This window comes from Schistocerca nitens, chromosome 5 (genome assembly GCF_023898315.1).
Source record: "Schistocerca nitens isolate TAMUIC-IGC-003100 chromosome 5, iqSchNite1.1, whole genome shotgun sequence".
NCBI lineage: Eukaryota > Metazoa > Arthropoda > Insecta > Orthoptera > Acrididae > Schistocerca > Schistocerca nitens.
The window spans coordinates 720805086-720826592 of NC_064618.1; the positions used below are offsets into that span (position 1 = coordinate 720805086).

The following is a 21507-nucleotide window of genomic DNA, read 5'->3' on the forward strand; positions in this document are numbered from 1 at the left end:
TAAAGAATACAGCAGATGACAGAAAGAAACAACCATTCCAAAGTTGAAGCGACTGACATATGTTTGCCACACTCTTAACAAACATTTCTGTGTTTAGTGTGGGGGTGTTATATTTATGACTTGTTAGGGAATGGAGCGAATGAAAGTGAACCGAAAAATTAGTAAGCATCAAATAAAAAAATTCTACAGTACTATACTTTCACACTTGACACCTAGGTGTGTATATGTGTGGATGGATATGTGTGTGTGTGTGTGTGTGTGTGCGCGAGTGTATACCCGTCCTTTTTTCCCCGTAAGGTAAGTCTTTCCGCTCCCGGGATTGGAATGACTCCTTACCCTCTCCCTTAAAACCCACATCCTTTCGTCTTTCCCTCTCCTTCCCTCTTTCCTGATGAGGCAACAGTTTGTTGCGAAAGCTTGAATTTTGTGTGTATGTTTGTGTGTCTATCGACGTGCCAGCGCTTTCGTTTGGTAAGTCACATCATCTTTGTTTTTAGATATATTTTTCCCACGTGGAATGTTTCCCTCTATTAATTTATTTCCACGTGAGAAAGGGTTCCACGACCGTGGTACTTGATCGTCGGGAGTATGTGGCTGAGGGACTGCGTCAGCTTTATAATACGTACACATACAAAGTTTGCCAAGGTAACCCCATTCCCGATGTCCAGGCGGAGCTTCAAGGAATCCTCAGAACCTTAGGCCCCCTGCAAAACCTTTCACCTGACTCCATCAACCTCCTGACCCCACCGACACCCCGCACCCCTACCTTCTACCTTCTTCCTAAAATCCACCAACCCAATCATCCCGGCCGCCCAATTGTAGCTGGTTACCAAGCCCCCACAGAACGGATCTCTGCCTACGTAGATCAACACCTTCAACCCATTACATGCAGTCTCCCATCCTTCATCAAAGACACCAACCACTTTCTCGAACACCCGGAATCCTTACCCAATCTGTTACCCCCGGAAACCATCCTTGTAACCATTGATGCCACTTCCTTATACACAAATATTCCGCACGTCCAGGGCCTCGCTGCGATGGAGCACTTCCTTTCACGCCGATCACCTGCCACCCTACCTAAAACCTCTTTCCTCATCACCTTAGCCAGCTTCATCCTGACCCACAACTTCTTCACTTTTGAAGGCCAGACATACCAACAATTAAAGGGAACAGCCATGGGTACCAGGATGGCCCCCTCGTACGCCAACCTATTCATGGGTCGCTTAGAGGAAGCCTTCTTGGTTACCCAGGCCTGCCAACCCAAAGTTTGGTACAGATTTATTGATGACATCTTCATGATCTGGACTCACAGTGAAGAAGAACTTCAGAATTTCCTCTCCAACCTCAACTCCTTTGGTTCCATCAGATTCACCTGGTCCTACTCCAAATTCCATGCCACTTTCCTTGACGTTGACCTCCACCTGTCCAATGGCCAGCTTCACACGTCCGTCCACATCAAACCCACCAACAAGCAACAGTACCTGCATTATGACAGCTGCCACCCATTCCACATCAAACGTCCCTTCCCTACAGCCTAGGTCTTCGTGGCAAACGAATCTGCTCCAGTCCGGAATCCCTGAACCATTACACCAACAACCTGACAACAGCTTTCGCATCTCGCAACTACCCTCCCGACCTGGTACAGAAGTAAATAACCAGAGCCACTTCCTCATCCCCTCGAACCCAGAATCCCCCACAGAAGAACCACAAAAGTGCCCCACTTGTGACAGGATACTTTCCGGGACTGGACCAGACTCTGAATGTGGCTCTCCAGCAGGGATACGACTTCCTCAAATCCTGCCCTGAAATGAGATCCATCCTTCATGAAATCCTCCCCACTCCACCAAGAGTGTCTTTCCGCCGTCCACCTAACCTTCGTAACCTCTTAGTTCATCCCTATGAAATCCCTAAACCACCTTCCCTACCCTCTGGCTCCTATCCTTGTAACCGCCCCCGGTGTTAAACCTGTCCCATGCACCCTCCCACCACCACCTACTCCAGTCCTGTAACCCGGAAGGTGTATACGATCAAAGGCAGAGCCACATGTGAAAGCACCCACGTGATTTACCAACTGACCTGCCTACACTGTGATGCATTCTATGTGGGAATGACCAGCAACAAACTGTCCATTCGCATGAATGGACACAGGCAGACAGTGTTTGTTGGTAATGAGGATCACCCTGTGGCTAAACATGCCTTGGTGCACGGCCAGCACATCTTGGCACAGTGTTACACCATCCGGGTACTTCCCACCAACACCAACCTATCCGAACTCCGGAGATGGGAACTTTCTCTTCAATATACCCTCTCTTCCCGTTACCCACCAGGCCTCAATCTCCGCTAATTTCAAGTTGCCGCCACTCATACCTCACCTGTCATTCATCATCAACTTTGCCTCTTCACTTCCGCCTCGACTGACATCTCTGCCCAAACTCTTTGTCTTTAAATATGTCTGCTTGTGTCTGTAAATGTGTGGATGGATATGTGTGTGTGTGCGAGTGTATACCCGTCCTTTTTTTCCCCCTAAGGTAAGTCTTTCCGCTCCCGGGATTGGAATGACTCCTTACCCTCTCCCTTAAAACCCACACCCTTTCGTCTTTCCCTCTCCTTCCCTCTTTCCTGACAAGGCAACAGTTTGTTGCGAAAGCTTGAATTTTGTGTGTATGTTTGTGTTTGTGTGTTTGTCGACCTGCCAGCACTTTCATTTGGTAAGTCACATCATCTTTGTTTTTAGATATATTTTTCCTACGTGGAATGTTTCTCTCTCTCTCTCTCTCTCTCTCTCTCTCTCTCTCTCTCTCTCTCTCTATATATATATATATATATATATATATATATATATATATATATATATATATAAAACAAAGATGATGTGACTTACCAAATGAAAGTGCTGGCAGGTCGACAGACACACAAACGAACACAAACATACACACAAAATTCAAGCTTTCGCAACAAACTGTTGCCACATCAGGAAAGAGGGAAGGAGAAAATATGTCTGCTTGTGTCTGTATATGTGTGGATGGATATGTGTGTGTGTGCGCGAGTGTATACCTGTCCTTTTTTCCCCCTAAGGTAAGTCTTTCCGCTCCCGGGATTGGAATGACTCCTTACCCTCTCCCTTAAAACCCACATCCTTTCGTCTTTCCCTCTCCTTCCCTCTTTCCTGATGTGGCAACAGTTTGTTGCGAAAGCTTGAATTTTGTGTGTATGTTTGTGTTCGTTTGTGTGTCTGTCGACCTGCCAGCACTTTCATTTGGTAAGTCACATCATCTTTGTTTTTAGATATATTTTTCCTACGTGGAATGTTTCCCTATATATATATATATATATATATATATATAGGGAAACATTCCGCGTGGGAAAAAATATATCTAAAAACAAAGATGATGTGACTTACCAAACGAAAGCGCTGGCAGGTCGATAGACACACAAACATACACACAAAATTCAAGCTTTCGCAACAAACTGTTGCCTCATCAGACATATTCATGGGTCGCTTAGAGGAAGCCTTCTTGGTTACCCAGGCCTGCCAACCCAAAGTTTGGTACAGATTTATTGATGACATCTTCATGATCTGGACTCACAGTGAAGAAGAACTCCAGAATTTCCTCTCCAACCTCAACTCCTTTGGTTCCATCTGATTCACCTGGTTCTACTCCAAATCCCATGCCACTTTCCTTGACGTTGACCTCGACCTCCACCTGTCCAATGGCCAGCTTCACACATCCGTCCACATCAAACCCACCAACAAGCAACAGTACCTCCATTATAGGCCTGGCCAGACAGAATGCGGCCTGGCCGTCTGGCCTGTGGCCTTGAACCGCAGCGGGCAGGCCACACTGTTGAATCGCTCGTTATTGTATGGTGGCGGTCACACAGAGTGCGGCTCTGACGCATCGGCACGCGGCCTGCCGCACCGGTCGCCGCCGGGTTGTCACAGATTACAGATTCGCCGCAAGCCGGAGCGGCTGCTTGCCTCCGTTGGCGCACTCAACCGCTCTGTGGTCACACTGGAAGCAGCGGCGTGAGGCGGTTTTTGTCTTGCAGCTCGTTGGGCATGCATCATGGACACAGAAAGACTTACAGAGGAGGTGAGACAGGACAACTTTTTGTATGATACACGCGATCCTGATTTGGAGGTAGAATAATTTTGCCCTCAATATACTCTTGATAGAAAGCTGAATTCTCAGAAATAGTGTTGTCACTGTGACGTCCATAATTTCAAATATCAACTACTGTAAACTCGTAGTATGGATCAACGATCGCCAGGAGAACCAGCGAAAAGAATTGTTTGTAACAGAAGAACTGGGATCCACTATCCTTCGGGCATTTTAACCTGATATGCTTTCCGTCTATGCTTCCAAGGCAGTTCAGAAACCCCCAAAGTTCTAGAAATCCTTTTCAGATTCCTTCCACATCTCTGTTGTAGGAGTGGGTAAATACTTGGGTTGTAGAACAGTCCATATTGCCTGGCACACTTGTTTCACAATTTCTGAGACTGTTGAACGTCCTAACCGAAAAGAAAAAGCTATGGTCTGGTGACTTGCCTGTAGTCAATTGCCGATAGAAAGAATAGATGAGTTAACGATCAAAGATATGTTTCCAGAATGAGATTTCCACTCTGCAGCGGAGTGTGCGTGCCCGACCGAGACTCGAACTCGGTCCCGAGTTCGAGTCTCGGTCGGGCACACAGTTTTAATCTGCCAGGAAGTTTCAAAGATATGTTTGTTTAAATTCAATGACAATGGTATGAATACAATGAAACAAAACAATCTATTAAGTAGAAAGTTCTCTCTAGCGGGACATACGGAACTAGATGTAACTATCGTTTGCTGTATTCGTAAACACTGCAGATAAATTTATCACTCCACTCGTAACTACGTTGTGGGATAGCATTTTCTTCCGCCGAATCTTTCATATGATACAGCAAAACTGAAATGGAATAAATTATAAGACTTCTGTTTGAAGCACAAAAAGGCAAAAAAAATGGTAAAACTTACCGCAAACAAATGGCTAGTCTGTGCCCTGTATCAACTGGCTTTCTCCAGTTCGTTGTGCACTTCTCGGTGCTACCTTTTTATCAGGCGATGCAGTTCCTCGAAACATTCTCGCGACATGCGAAAATATTTGAAGAACCTATCTTCGTCAGACTCTAGATCAATACACAGATGATAGTTTTCTCCTAAGCTTTCTCTCTTGCTATTAATGTCGTGCACCCAACACCTCCTCTTCTTGGTGCAATTTCGTATGGCTAGTGCGAGCTACTCATTTCTGCACTTAAAAAAAAAAAAATAATAATAATAACTCGCACAAAGATAACGTGTCCCGCGTGAAGCTTCCAAATCGTCTAACGCCAAGACAATCTCACTATGCATGCAAGCTTAATAATGGGGTTCGGCCCTTTCCACAGTGTAACAGCTGACACATCAAGAGTCGATGCGGCCGGCCGTTGCCTGTGTGGCGTCCCTGGCTGCTGACTGGCCCGGCCTCCCGCTGCGCCGTCCGTCTCAGCGGCAGGCCGGATTCTGTCTGGCCAGGCCTTATGACAGCTGCCACCCATTCCACATCAAACGGTCCCTTCCCTACAGCCTAGGTCTTCGTGGCAAACGAATCTGCTCCAGTCCAGAATCCCTGAACCATTACACCAATAACCTGAAAACAGCTTTCGCATCCCGCAACTACCCTCCCGACCTGGTACAGAAGCAAATAACCAGAGCCACTTCCTCATCTCCTCAAACCCAGAACCTTCCACAGAAGAACCCCAAAAGTGCCCCACTTGTGACAGGATACTTTCCGGGACTGGATCAGACTCTGAATGTGGCTCTCCAGCAGGGATACGACTTCCTCAAATCCTGCCCTGAAATGAGATCCATCCTTCATGAAATCCTCCCCACTCCACCAAGAGTGTCTTTCCGCCGTCCACCTAACCTTCGTAACCTCTTAGTTCATCCCTATGAAATCCCCAAACCACCTTCCCTACCCTCTGGCTCCTACCCTTGTAACTGCCCCCGGTGTAAAACCTGTCCCATGCACCCTCCCACCACCACCTACTCCAGTCCTGTAACCCGGATGGTGTACACGATCAAAGGCAGAGCCACGTGTGAAAGCACCCACATGATTTACCAACTGATCTGCCTACACTGTGAAGCTTTCTATGTGGGAATAACCAGTAACAAACTGTCCATTCGCATGAATGGACACAGGCAGACAGTGTTTGTTGGTAATGAGGATCACCCTGTGGCTAAACATGCCTTGGTGCACGGCCAGCACATCTTGGCACAGTGTTACACCGTCCGGGTTATCTGGATACTTCCCAGTAACACCAACCTGTCAGAACTCCGGAGATGGGAACTTGCCCTTCAGTATATCCTCTCTTCCCGTTATCCACCAGACCTCAATCTCCGCTAATTTCAAGTTGCCGCCACTCATACCTCACCTGTCATTCAACAACATCTTTGCCTCTGCACTTCCGCCTCGACTGACATCTCTGCCCAAACTCTTTGTCTTCGAATATATCTGCTTGTGTCTGTATATGTGTGGATGGATATGTGTGTGTGTGCGCGAGTGTATACCCGTCCTTTTTTCCCCGTAAGGTAAGTCTTTCCGCTCCTGGGATTGGAATGACTCCTTACCCTCTCCCTTAAAACCCACATCCTTTCGTCTTTCCCTCTCCTTCCCTCTTTCCTGATGAAGCAACCGTTGGTTGCGAAAGCTAGAATTTTGTGTGTATGTTTGTGTTTGTTTGTGTGTCTATAGACCTGCCAGCACTTTCGTTTGGTAAGTCACATCATCTTTGTTTTTAGATATATATATATGAATTCTAAATTGAAGTGTTCAGTTAATCAGTTAAATAGAATGGTAATGCATATATAAAGACCAAAAATCTCCTTAAATATTACACTTATTACTAATTAAAATGACTCTTTTTGCACACAGTTACATGATCAGATATATTACTTTGGCCATTCTCTCACCTCTTCATTTCATACCCAATCAGGCCACTTTAACTAAACTCTATTCGAACAGGCTATGAAGGCCCAATGTTACCAACCGAGTGCCGTGCCATCCTCAGCCCACAGGTGTCACTGGATCTGGATGTTGAGAGGCATGTGGGCATCACACTGCTCTTCCGGTCATTGTCAGTTTTTGTGACTGGAGCCGCTACTTTCCAATTAAGTAGCTCTTCACACGGCCTAAGAAGGGCTGAATGCACCCTGCTTTGCCAACAGCACTCTGCAGACCGGATGGTCACATTCCAAGTGCTAACCCAGCCTGACAGCACTCAACTTCAGTGATCTGAATGGATCCGGTGTTATTACTGTGGCAAGGCCATTGACCTACCTGCCACTTAATTTTTACTGTTCTCCAGTAATGCCACATTTCATTTTTCTAGTTTCTTCTCTGCATTTATGATGGTTCATGTTTCACTTCCATATACTGCTATACTCTAGACACACACTTTCAAGAATTCCTTCCTTATTTTCTTATCATTATCTGATACAGATAGGGCTCTTTTGCTGAGGAAAGCATTCTCCATCTCTATCTATATCTATTTCTGATAGCTTCTTTGCTTCTTGCTATTCTTGACTGAAATGAACTTGTCAGTCCGCTGCAGAATGAAAATTTCATTCTGGAAACATCGCCGAGGCTGTGGCTAAGGCATGTCTCTGCAATATCCTTTCTTCTAGAAGTGCAAGACCCACAAGTTTTGCTGGAGGGTGTCTGGGAAGTTTGGAAGGTAGGACTTGGTACAGTGGAAGTAAAACTATAAGGACATGTCATATGTTTGGGGAGGGCAGTTGGTAGAGCACTTGCCCGCAAAAGGCAAAGTTCTCAAGTGCAGGTGTCAGTCCGGCAAACAGTTTTGATCTGCCAGGAAGTTTCATATCAAAATAGGAGAACACGGTAGGCTTGGTATCAGGTATTGCTTTATGTAAGTGAAGAACCTAAAGATGTAAGAAATGACCACCAGAAATCATCTTGTTAAAGGTATGGTATGGTTATGTTGTTCCAGCTTTGTGATACATTTATCTCACTTTTCTTCCTGTATGTGTTGTGGTAAGTGTTAATCCAGTTGGCTGGGGTGACAGCTACTGTAAAATAGGCATTTCAGGAGCAGGCTGGTAAGCAGCTCTGTGTTTAGTCACATCTTCAGGGTGCATACCAAGTGAGGTCTTGCATGTTGGTATTCAGTGTTATGTTGTGTGCTATGTGTGGTGGTATTCATTGTGTGACATGATACCTTATGCTGATGCATCCTAGGGAAGAATTGGTAGACTCATATAACGATATAGCACCCCATCAGTATAGAATCAGTGAGTAAAATGAAAAGAGTGTTGTTAGCTCAGTTACAGGAGATCTAGTCCGCACAATGGCAGTGTACAACACATACCATCGCTACAAGGACGAGAAGAAAATTTGTCCATTTGTAAGTGAAAGGTCATTTTTTAAGTCTAAATGCAAGCATTTTTAAGGTTATGCACTTTTTCTGGTAAATAGAATACACTCCTGAAATAATATTCTGTAAGGTCTGCAAAATACCTACCTAGGTTGTTGTTGCCTCTTCATGGGACTCAGAATTTGAATCTAGCCACACGGTTTTAAAAGTTGAAATTAGTGTGTCAGATATAGTGATTTGTTTGGATGTTCAAAAAATGTTTCAGATCCATTGGTCTTCACTTCATTCAAATACTTTTGAGGGCAGGTGTCTTTTTCTGTGATAATTTATTTTCTTTTGTGAGCTGCACTATTCTTTTTTTCTTCCCCCCCCCCCTCCCTCCCTCTCCCATCCCCCCACCCAGTTGCTGCTCAACACTGCCAGATGTCATTGAAGGGCTCAGCGGAAGAAAGTGCTGATGTACAGCTAAATTCAAAGACAAGAACATAAATACAATAAGACAAAGCAATTTATATAGTAGATAGCATATTTTAGATGGACATACAGTAATACTCATCGTCATGTGGTACATTTGAAAACATGAGATAACATGATCAGACTAGTTTGATTGCCTGTTGGTTTCTGTCTTGGGTTCTTTGGCTGACATTTGTTTGACAGTTTTTCTGATGTTTCGCCATTGCTAGTGGTGGACTGGAGTAGAGTTCTGTAGCTGTCATGCCAACATCTGAGAGCTCTTCCTTGTTCATTACTGCTGTGGTTCTCCCTTTGCTGCCTGCAATGTTCTTTCATTGCAGGATCCATTTAGGTTGAGACATTCCTCTTTATTTTTTGAAGCATTGTCATTTTTATGGGTTTCTGTGACTTATCTGAACAAGCACGTATTGTAGCTCTTCTTCACAGCAGGTACTTCCATGTTGACACATTTTTATATTTGGTCGGTATCACACAGTGTGTGCTCTGCCACAGTTGATTTTTCCACCTGTCTCAACTTGCAATGTCATTATGTTTGGTGATCCTGGTGTGGATCGATCATTCAATCATTCCCAAGTATACTTTTCCAGATGTACAGGGTATGCAGTATATTTCTGATGATGTTTCAAGTGGGTCCATTGTGTCCTGTGCTGATCTGACACACTCTTTGAACTTCTTGGTTGGTTTGTAAATAATCTTTATGCCATGTTTGTCCAGTATATGACTGATTCTTTCCATCACCCAGGGGATGTGTGACAGAAAGGTCGTACCCAATGTTCTTCTTGCGGTGTGTCACTTCTCAGAGTGTTACATTTTGTGACAGTTCTTATGCAACTGATGTAGAACGCATTACTCCTTAGAACATGTTCCAGGTGTTGCATCTCTTGTATGAGGTGCTGCAGCTCAAGCATATGCCTTAGGAGCAAATTAATCATTCCTTTTCTGGCTCAGTTGGTGATGTGACAGTTTGTAGGGCTATTGATTTAGGTTTGTCAGATTTTGATACACATGTCCCAGGCTCTCACTGTTTTCCACACCCAACACATCTAGAAAGGGAGCTGTTAGTCCTTTCATACCTCCATTGTAAATTTTATATTGCTGTGGAGACTGTCTTACGAAGTAACTGAGCTGTTCCTCCCCAGGTGCCAAACTCACTCCCGGTCAGCTTTGATGATGTTTCTTTGCTGGTGTAGTGGCAGACATCAACACACATCCTCAGCTGATTTGGTCACTTGAGCTGTCAAGATTTCTTGTACTGGCTGCCAGCAGTGTTATGACTGAATTTGTCTTTGCTGCAGTTTGATGTTCTGACTGTTTTGTTCCAACAAAATTTTCACTTATTTACCAATCAAGCTTTGGTGATACACCCACCTCTGTAACGATTCTACTTATCTCATTTCATTGTATGTTTGGATTGTTCTGCAAGTGCAATGGTGATCTGGTTTACTTTAAATAAAATATTGTTCATGATACACCAGAATAAAATATTTCGTATCTCTACCCGGATGAATTATGAGTGCTTCATATTCAGTTTGGAAGGCTATCAACTAGTCTTGTGATATGTCATCTATGGGAATTGAATATACCTATTGAGTTGTCTTACAACTTGATTGTCATTCAGACAGTGAGCATCTCTGGAATCGAAGGGTAGACATCACGAATGTGACCTCTGCTGAGATGGAGGAAACAGTTGTGCGAAAGTCAGGAAGTAATATCATCTCCTTTGACAGGACATGGCTTGTGGGCTGTGGTGACTAGAATCGAGTAGTGAACTGTGGTAAAACATCCCTGGTTGAATTAGACTTTTATTCGTGTTAGATACAGTGGTGTAGTCGCTGCTGAGGGTTAGGGTAGCAACCCAAGGATGACTTAGTGAACTGCAGAGTCCAGTGAGCCATGGTCATAAAGTATGTCTGGGCAGCAGTGCACAAGCTGCATCATTTGCTGTAGCCGGAAGAACTGGTGATGCTGTCAAAGACTGCACACCAATGCATGATAGTCCCGACCAGGCTGCAGGCCTGCCTTGTGCAGGAGAGGACGGTACTCAGATGTTTGCCCACGTCATGCTAGGTGTCAAAGGGATGTGCCACTCTGGGTGTTGGTCAACAACAAGGTGGTAGATGAGGACTGGAAGACAACTACTACTACCAGTCCAGATCTAAACACACACTCCACCAGGGAGGTGGATGTCCTCAGGAGGAAATCACCCAGTAGGTGATTTGGCAGTGTGAAGATACCCGATAGTCTGCATGAAATCCTCTGTTCAAGCGGATGCCTGTTGCTTCTGGAGTCTAAGTGCGGAGTAGGTGACTGGCTGCGTCGTCATGTACTGCAAACGTAAATGATGTTCAAAGCAGAGTTATTCTGGCACTGATAGCCTACCTCAGCATGATGTGCTCACTTGGAGACCATCTGAGAAAATCTGAGCAAGCTGAGCAAAACTGAGACTGAGTGTCAGATTTGGGGGATGTTAATGAGTCTCCTGGTCAGTACCCCTCCCACAGCAGCAGTCCCACACAGGTGGGCAGCAATTCATTGTTGCCAGCAGTCGCCATTGTCTGTTGACTTCATTTGCTCTGCTAGTTGTGTTCAGTCAGCGTCTGAAGGCACGTAGGCAGAGGTGTAATATTACACAACTTCACTCTTCAGTGGCCAGTTGCTTTCTTAATAAGTCTTTTTACTTCTTACTGTGTGGTCACCACAGTGATGTTGTTTTGGTGCATTGATGCCAGAAGGTTCAGTGCCCCAAACTAGGACATTGCTTAAAAGTCCTCCATTTGGTGCCGTCTTGCATTAGAAGGGAAGGTGTCATAATGTTTATGCAGTTATTCCAAGTTCATTATTTTGTGCCATAGCAAAGGAAAGGGTCAGTACATCTGTAGTTCTCTTAAGCTACATGCACATCCTGGTGGTGCAAATTGTGAGCACTTCAGTAAATGAGCTGGGTGATGACCAGCATTGCCAGTCCTGTGTTCCTGTAAATTCTGAGTGTGCTTCAACAACCAATCTTCTGTGTAGCAGTGGAGTGATGTGTGTCTTAGGAATCGAGGATTTTTGTTTTATATACCAGATAGAAAGGATAGGGGAAACCTGTACAAAAATCTGCAACTGCAGCATACACAGCATATTGGTGGGATTTATGATGTGATGCTAACCAGTTGTTAAGTTATATTCTCTGTGCCACTTGCCATGTCAGAGTTGTGCTACATCACTTTCCTAGAATAAACTTTCATTTCCATAGCTGCTTATGAAAATGGATGATTGTAGTGTTATGTATGTACAGGAATGCTATTAATGGTAGATATGCTGAAGTTTATTAATTTCTTCAGAAATTGCACACATTTGGCGGAGGTGGTACATGACATCAAGCTTGATACATTCAAAAACTGGACATGCATTCCAGCTACATAGTAGAGGTGGAATTACAGAATGTTCTCAGTTGTAGCAATGTTATTTCTCATACAGAGGCTAGATACTCACAGACATAAAGGAACTGCACGAAGAGTGGGAAAACAGTTTGTTAGATGATTTAATAAAAGAGCGATTGCCGAGTTGGAGAGGACAGCCACATTTATACCATTCTTCCGCTCTCCCACTTCCATAGTAACAGTCATAATTAAGCCTCTTCTTGACGTTATGCCCGTTATTGTTCTTTACAAATTGTAAATTGTCTACAGCTCTGAAAGCATTAAATTAAGAGTGCATCTAAAGGTTTCGATTGTGTAGCTATGTAAAATGCCTGACTTTTAGCAAAGTTTCTTGTAAATATAAAACAAAGATTTTTCCTTCTTGCAAGATTCTAATCTGTATAAAGTTTTTTTATTTAAAAGCTTTTTACATGCAAATGAGAAAGTGACACATGTGCTACTGTTAAAATGACATTTTTCACTTTTGTGTTTTTTCGTTGGTAAATGGCGAATGTGAATAAGTACCTTTGTTCTGTTGTGCACAATTCATACTTCTACAATGTGTATTTGCATTTTTTGAGCTTTTGATTCTGAATAGCTTGTCATTTGTCATTCAGGAGCATGTGGTACCCTTCCACTTTCTTAACCCAACTTCCAGAAATGAATGAATTGTCCTGAAAGTGTGGTGTTGATCTTAGCTTTGATTCATATAAGCCATTAGTGTAGTATATACAATGAATCTTTTTGTCCTTGATTTTAAGGCTGATACATGTTTAACTCTTTATTACAGAGTGAATACCTTGCAGAATGTGATAAAAGAAGAGCATTTATATCAGGGTTTACTGGATCTGCTGGGACTGCTGTTATTACTGAAACACAGGCTTGTTTGTGGACAGATGGACGTTATTTTCTTCAAGCAACAAAGCAAATGGATGATAACTGGACACTTATGAAGGAAGGTATGCTACAGTGACATGTCACATTGCTGAAAATAGCATAAGCATGATGCTAACAATTTGGGTGGTGACTGCCATTTGATGATATAACATTAAATAATCACAACCATCATGTACACAATTAGATGGTAGATTACAGGTGAACTGCTACGCTTTACTTGAGGCATAGGTGGGATGTTAAGATTATTGAATTAGCCAAGATATCCTGAGAGTAATTTGTTTATACGCAATGTTTACTGGATAACTGGACAATATGAACACATTAAAAAATTGCTTGTTTGGCATATGGAGCACGTTGATAAAGATTCCTCTACTGTTGTATTGATTTTGAATAAAATGCAAGCACTTTTCTGTTTGATTTAGAGATCACAACCAGTTTTGCTCTCAAAGGCCATTATCCAGTGGTATGTGCCAGGATGTGAAATTGTCCTTGGGGTGGGGAGGGGGGCTGAAACCAGTCATGGTTTTTAAAACAAAAATTGCAACTGGTGCTGGCATTTTATTCAGAATCATTCAAATATTCAATGTTCAGATATGAAGTTAGTGTAAGAGATTCACATTGTGATGGGATTATTAATAATTGGCAGTAATTAGAAAGCTTTACCTGTCCCAGCAGAACAATGCCTTGATTGACTTAGTGGAAAATGTTACAGCAGAACGATACAAGAAACCGCAGTACGGGGGCCAGTTAGGTGTTTTTGCGTAAGACACTGTAAGCCAGGGCTGGCCAGAAATTCTGCACGCGTGGGGTGCTTCTTCACATGTGCAACTTCTGGGTCACAGCGTGCACGCCGCAGCCGTCAGCGCTCATGTAGTGCATGTTTCTACGCACAGATGTTGCTTTATCTACTTGTTGGGATACTCTGTACTGGTGCATTCTAGTGCTCTTTCCACAGCTTGCAGGCCAACCATGGGAAGGTATTTCGCGTATGAAGCATTTAAAATACTGTCAATCTACTCATTGAGACATTTACTTTTATGTTAGCAGTTTAACCCAGTAAGACAAGTAATACAGTTAACAACCGTGGGTTTTTATTAAGGCAGCTTGACTGACAGCACGAAAATACACACAATGTTTTTGATCTAGTATTTAAGAAAGAGAGCACTTAGCGACTTCCAACGAGCCTTATTCATGATTTCAAATAACATTAAACTAATGCAAGGTTTCCTATAACTAATCCTTGGTGCCCTCAGTTACACCCACACAATTTCTGTCTCACTGACCTCTGAACAGAATGATAATCGCAGACCCCCCAATGATCACCTGTTATTTCAATACCATTATTGCTATATCTTTCATCAGTTCCATCTGAAATCTGCATAATAGCCGACAATTAGATGAATGTTATATTTCATCGACTTCAGCTGAGCGTAGCCCTTCACACATAAAAAAAAAACCCTAAATGTAAGTATACAATGGAACAATCGGTTTAATGACCAATTTTCCTGATAATAATGTAACATGGAGCAGAATGAGGCAATAATTCAGTTAGTAAACAATAATTTTTAATTATGAAAGGAATAAATCCAAACACATTTATCACTGGTCATGAGAAATGATTGATAATTGAAAGATTAAGGAAAGGCAAACCTACGTTTCTAGCATTTGTAGACTTAGAGAAAGCTTTTGACAATGTACATTGGAATACTCTCTTTCAAATTCTGCAGGTGGCAGGGGTAAAATACCAAGAGCGAAAGGTTATTTACAATTTGTACCGAAAGCAGATGGCAGTTATAAGAGTCGAGGGGTATGAAAGGGAAGCAGTGGTTTGGAAGGGAGTAAGACAGGGTTGTAGCCTATTTCCCGATGTTATTCAATCTGTATATTGAGCAAGCAATAAAGGAAACAAAAGAAAAGTTCAGAGTAGGTATTAAAATCCATGAAGAAGAAATAAAAACTTTGAGGTTCGCCGATGACATTGAAATTCTGTCAGAGACAGCAAAGGACTTGGAAGAGCTGTTGAACGGAATGGACAGTGTCTTGAAAGGAGGATATAAGATGAACATCAACAAAAGCAAAACGAGGATAATGGAATGTAGTCGAATTAAGTCGGGTAATGCTGCGGTAATTAGATTAGAAAATGAGACACTTAAAGTAGTAAAGGAGTTTTGCTATTTAGGGAGTAAAATAACTGATGATGGTCGAAGTAGAGAGGATATAAAATGTAGACTGGCAATGGCAAGGAAAGCGTTTCTGAAGAAGAAAAATTTGTTGACATCGAGTATAGATTTAAATGTCAGGAAGTCGTTTCTGAAAGTATTTGTATGGAGTGTAGCCATGTATGGAAGTGAAATGTGGACGATAAATAGCTTAGACAAGAAGAGAATAGAAGCTTTCGAAATGTGGTGCTACAGAAGAATGCTGAAGATTAGATGGGTTGATCACATAACTAATGAGGAGGTATTGAATAGAATTGGAGAGAAGAGGAGCTTGTGGCACAACTTGACCAGAAGAAGAGATCGGTTGGTAGGACACATTCTGAGACATCAAGGGATCACCAATTTAGTATTGGAGGGCAGCGTGGAGGGTAAAAATCGTAGAGGGAGACCAAGAGATGAATACACTAAGCAGATTCAGAAGGATGTAGGCTGCAGTAGGTACTGGGAGATGAAGAAGCTTGCACAGGATAGAGTAGCATGGAGAGCTGCATCAAACCAGTCTCAAGACTGAAGACCACAACAACAACAACAATATCAGGCACAAAAGCACTGCTCATTGACAAATGCAAGGAGTTGCGAAGATTTTAATCACTTATGCTTGATCTAAACCTTGATTTATTCATTTTCATCACCGAGAAAAAACACTCTCAAACATATGTCGACCCGAACATGGACATAACTCTCGCGGCTTCTCGGTGCAGGTGTGGAAATTCTTGTTGTGAATAATTTTCGTAGAATTCTTTTGTACTTTGCACTGCAAAGAACTTGTCCTTCAGTCTTGTATTGCACTGTAGGTCGATCAGTTCCATCTGTAGATCATTCAGAGCATCTTCAACTGATGACGAGAACAGTCGAGCAAAGAGGCGAATGACAGGAGACAAACTCGTAACATCTGCAAATCATGCTTGAAATTGTTCTTTAATTTTTACAATTATTGACACGTATTCTTAAAATCTAGCACTTTGATGGACCAGTCAGTCGGGAAATGTGCAGTGTTTTGTGTCAATAGCTGGCTCTCCCAAAGTGCAAGCTTCCTTTCAAAGGCATTTACTTTTTCCAACATGTCAGAAATTAAATTATTTTCACCTTGCAAACTGACGTTCAGGCTGTTCATATGAGACATAATGTCCACGAGAAATGCAAGGTTTGATACCCAATAAGGGCCTTCCAACATAGGTTCATTTTTCCCTTATCATGTAAGAATGTTACTATGACCAAACATAATCAAAAAATATTCTCAGCATTTTACCTCGACTGAGCCAGCATACTTCGGTATAGTAAGGTATGTCGCTGTACTCTGCTCCTAATTCCTCCAAGAACCGCCGAAACTGGCGATGCGTAAGCCCATGTGTCTTCAGATAGTTTACAGTACGCACAACAATGTGCATGAAGTTTGCTAACATTACTGATTTTGCACAAAGCGCCTCTCGATGCAGAATGCAGTGAATTCCATACAACGTTTCGTCTGTGCGTCCTAGCTTTTTGCGCATCCATGCTATGAGTCCTCTCTGATGGCCTTGCATTGATGGTGCTCCATCTGTGGTCACTGAGACTAACCAATTCCAGTCCATACCGACACCATCAATCGCTTGCTCGACAGCTTGGATTAAGTCTGCACCTGTAGTAGTCTCTTTCAAAGGTACTAAGTCCAAAACGTCCTCTGTTACACAAAGTGTGTTATCGACACCTCGTATGTGTATCACAACATGGGCTGTATCTGTGAGATCTGTTGCTTCATGGAGCACAACAGAGAAAGCAACAAAGTCTTTAGCCTTATTTATTAGCTGCCCGTGCACATCGCCGGCCTTAGCACTGATACGTCTTGTCACTGTTTGTTTGGATAGACTGATTTCTTGAAACCTGCTAATGTTCGTGGGACACAAAAGTTCTGCAGCATCAATCAGAAAACCTTTCATAAACTCCCCTTTGGAAAAGGGTTTCCCAGATTGTGCAATTCTTAATGCAATTTTAAAACTTGCTTGCAGTGAAGATTTAGTGTGGTTGTCATTTTGGAAAATTGAAAACATTACATTGTACAGCATACAGTAAAATATACATAAATGTAACACAAGAAAATAAGAGTTCAAGAAGTATCAGTTACTTTGACTTACAGTAAAACCAAGTTGTCTCATCCATTTTCTTAAGGACATTTAATTTTGCTTACCATTCTTCACTGTCGAGTACACTACAGTCATCTTTGTGATACATATTGTAGTGTCTTTCAATTGAAAACTTATGCTGGCTGCCTATTATTTGGCAGCACAGCAAACACTGAGTTTTTGCCAATGGCTACAAAAAAGAATTGCAGTTCCCAGTCATTTTTAAACAACTGAGGACATAGACCTCCTGTTCTTTGCTACAGTACCTGCCATTTCTCAGTACCTCTGTTAAGGTTATGGTCACCAAGGGTGAAAGAGACTGGGTATGTTGCACTCTTGCTTGTACCACATAAAAAGGGGAGTGGAGCTGCCGCCGTTCATTTAGGACACATGTCTAATAACAGATGTCGCTATCGTTCGCTGTCACACACGTGCGCACATGTGCAGCACTTCCCCACGTCTGCACACTGTGCAGCGTTTGGCCGGCCCTGCCATAAGCGGATTATACTGATATCACAGAAATCATATCTGTAAGGTGAAATTGCTACATCTCCATGGCACAGTCGGGGCTGTGAAGCTGCCGACAGAACGAAAAGGCTGGGGCAGTGATGTCACGGTTGTCCAATGGCCACGCCTTGTCTCTCAGTTCTGATGTGACTTAGGAGAGAAGTGCTAAGAAGTGCTACTGTTTCAGAAACAATGATGGACTGAGTTCATATAAATACTACCCACTTTAGACAGGCAGTATCAGTTTCTGCCAGGAGGAGCCTTCATCAGTTTAAACGTGCGCTGAGTTCATTGCCTCCCTGAGGAGGAGGGAGGGGTAAGAAGAAGAATAGAAAATCAAAAGCACTCTCACAAATCTCAAGTGAAAATCCGTATGCATTAAGGTCATGGAAATAGGGGAGTATACTAGGATGTTCTATTTTTAACTGTATTTGTGCTGTTATGATGATAAATGATATCAGATGATGTTACTAGAGTCTTGTGAATATTCAGGAGTATAGTTGAGGGTGTGGGATGTGGATGATGCACTTGGAGGGAAGGGGAGAGAGTAATTAAATGCAGATGAGGGATGGTAAAGTGCTGCATGTGGGAACATACAGGGATTAGGTGAAGAGAGGGTGGGGCAGTTTGGTGCAATCAGGTGGTTAGATGGGGGGGGGGGGGGACCAAAAGGGTTGATGTAAACAGATGTGGATGCATTGGCTGTGCATGCTGTGTAGTGCTGGAGTGGGAACAGGGAAGGAGATAGTTGAGTGAAGGACAGTGATTAAGGAAGGCTGAGGCAAGGAGGGTTATGGAAATGTGAGGTTTATTGCAGGAAGAGTTCCCGGCTGGACAATTCAGAAAAGCTAGTGTTGGTAGGAAGGATCCATATGGCAAAGGCTGTGAAACAATCATTGAAGTGAATACCATGTTGGGCCGCATGTTCAGCAATTAGGTGGTCCAGGTGTTTCTTGGGCGCAGCTTGTCAGTGAGGGTACTTGCGGGCAGAAATATTGTTGATTGTCATGCCCATGTTCAGCATAGCACATTGATTGCAGCTTAGCTGATAATCACGTGACTGCTTTCACAGGTATCCCTGCCATTAATGGGGTAGGTGATGCTTGTGACTGGACTGGTCTTGGTGGTGGTGGTGGTGGTGGTGGTGGTGGTGGTGGTGGTGGGAGGATGCATGGGACAGATCTTGCATCTGGGTTTACTACAGGGATATGGGCCATGAGGCAAGGGGTTGGGAGCAGGGGCTGAGCAGGGATGGATGGGGGTATACATTGTGGGGGTTTGGTTGGTGGCAGAATACCACTGGGGGAGGGGGGCAGGGAAGGATAGTGAGTAGGGTATTCCTCATTTTAGGGGATGACACGAGGTAGTCGAAACCCTGACTGAGAATGATTCAGTTGCTCCAGTCCGGGGTAGTATTGAGTCATGAAGGGAATGCTACTCTGTGCCGAGACAGTAGGGCTTTGGAAGGTGGTTGGCGAGTGGAGAGATAAGGCACAGGAGATCTGTTTCTGTAGACATTTAGGAAGATAATTTCAGTCTGTGAAGGCCTCGTGATTCCCTTGGTATATTTTAGAGAGGGTCTTCTTGTCACTACATACGCTGTAGCCATGGGTGGTTAGGCTTTGTGGAAGGGCTTCTTGGTACAGAATGGGTGGCAACTGTCAAAGTAAAAATACTGCTGGTGGTTCGTAGTTTTGATCTGGACAGAGGTACTGATGTAGCTGTCTTTAAGGTGGTCAACACCAATAAAGGTGGCCTTTTGGGTTGAGGAGGATCAGCTGAAGTGAATTGGGGGGGGGAGGGGGAGAGAGAATGTGTTGAGGTTCTGGAGTAATGTGGATTGGGTGTCCTCACCCTCAGTCCAGATCACGAAGATATTAGTGAATCTGAACCAGCTAAGCAGTTTGGGATTCTGGGTGGCTAGGAAGGACTCCTCTAGATGGCCCATGAAAAGGTTGGCATAGGATGGTGCCATGCAGGCACCCATTTCCACACCTGGATTTGTTTGTAGGTGATGTCTTCAAAGGAGATGTAATTGCGGGTGAAGATGTAGTCAGTCTTGGTGACCAGGAAGGAGGTTGAACACTACCTTTGCCAATGCCCGACGGATTCCATACCTACAATCTCCCTTCTGGTCACCATTCCATACCAAAAAGTCTCCATCATACAGCCTAGCCACCCACGGCCATATGATCTCCCATGCCTTATCTCTCCACTCACCCACCACCCCTTAAAATCCGACCATCCAGCCACAGTGGGGCATGTCCCTCATGACTCAGTATCACTGTGGAGTGGAGCAACTGAATCACATTCTCTGTCAGGGTTTTGATTACCTCTCGTCGTGCCCTGAAATTAGGAATGTCCTACTCCCTATCCTTCCTACCTATCCCACAGTTGTATACCACCACCCACCAAATCTACACAATATCCTCATCCATCTCTACGCAGCACCTTCTTCCAACTCCATGTCTCATATATCCTCCAGCACTATCTACTCCAGTCTGGGCACAAGCATCACCTATCCCATCAATGGGAGTGCTATCTGTGAAAGTAGTCATGTGATTTACAAGCTAAGCTGCAACCACTGTGCTGCGTTCTGCGTGGCATGACAACCAACAAGCGGTCTGTCTGCATGAATGGTCACTAACTAACAATGACCAAGAAACAGCTGGATCACCCAGTCGCTGAGCACGCTGTGCAACACAGTGTTTTTTTTTTTTTTATTTCAATGACTGCTTCACAGCCTGTGTCATCTGAATCCTTCCTGCCAACACCGGTGTTTCTGAATTGCAGACGTGGGAACACTCCTTGCGATATCCTACATTCCCGTAACCCTCCTGGCCTCAACTTTTGTTAGGCACTCTCCTTCACCCACCTATCCCCTTCCATGTTTCCACTTCAGCACTACACCGCCTCCTGTTCCACCAATGCACTTAGCCTTTTCACTTCTTTCCTTTTCTGCTCCCCTCCCCTCACCTCCACCACCACCACCATCCTTCTAATCTCCCAACCGTACCCAGAGTTGTCTGCCCTCCTCATCCCTGTATGCTCCCACAAGCAGCTCTTTACCATCCTCCACCCCCACCCTACTACACCTCCCCCACCCCAGCCTACTACTTACCCACACCACCAGGAACCCAGATTGCTTCTCCCATGATGCGCTGTTGCTCACAGTCTGGCCTTGACTCTGTGTGTGTGTGTGTGTGTGTGTGTGTGTGTGTGTGTTCATATGTTGTCTAGTTCAGAATGTCTTTTTGCCGAAAGCTTGCTTGTTTAGCAGTCTTTTTGTTCTGCCTGTCTGTGACTTAACATCTTCACTATATGATGAGTAGCAGTGTATCCTTTTCATTGCACTGTCGTAACCTTAAAAATCAGAAGAGTAACTGAAAACTTTAGAAATAATGAAACCGGTAGGGAACCAGAAGGCTGGGATTTGAAGAGTACCAATTGGAATACACTTATTGCTGAAATAGCTTCTTTCAGTCTAGACCATTTACCTGCAAGCA

General features: G+C 43.7%; 1 protein-coding gene across 6 annotated transcripts in view; it reads left to right on the plus strand.

Annotated features, from left to right (window-relative positions):
- LOC126259759 (xaa-Pro aminopeptidase 1) overlaps positions 1-21507 on the plus strand; it is a 155012-nt gene that overhangs the window by 33228 nt on the left and 100277 nt on the right. For all 6 annotated transcript variants that reach the window (XM_049956753.1, XM_049956758.1, XM_049956759.1 and 3 more), the window contains exon 3: positions 13070-13238. In XM_049956753.1, coding sequence (XP_049812710.1) covers positions 13070-13238 — 169 coding nt within the window. The remainder of the gene's footprint in view (positions 1-13069; positions 13239-21507) is intronic.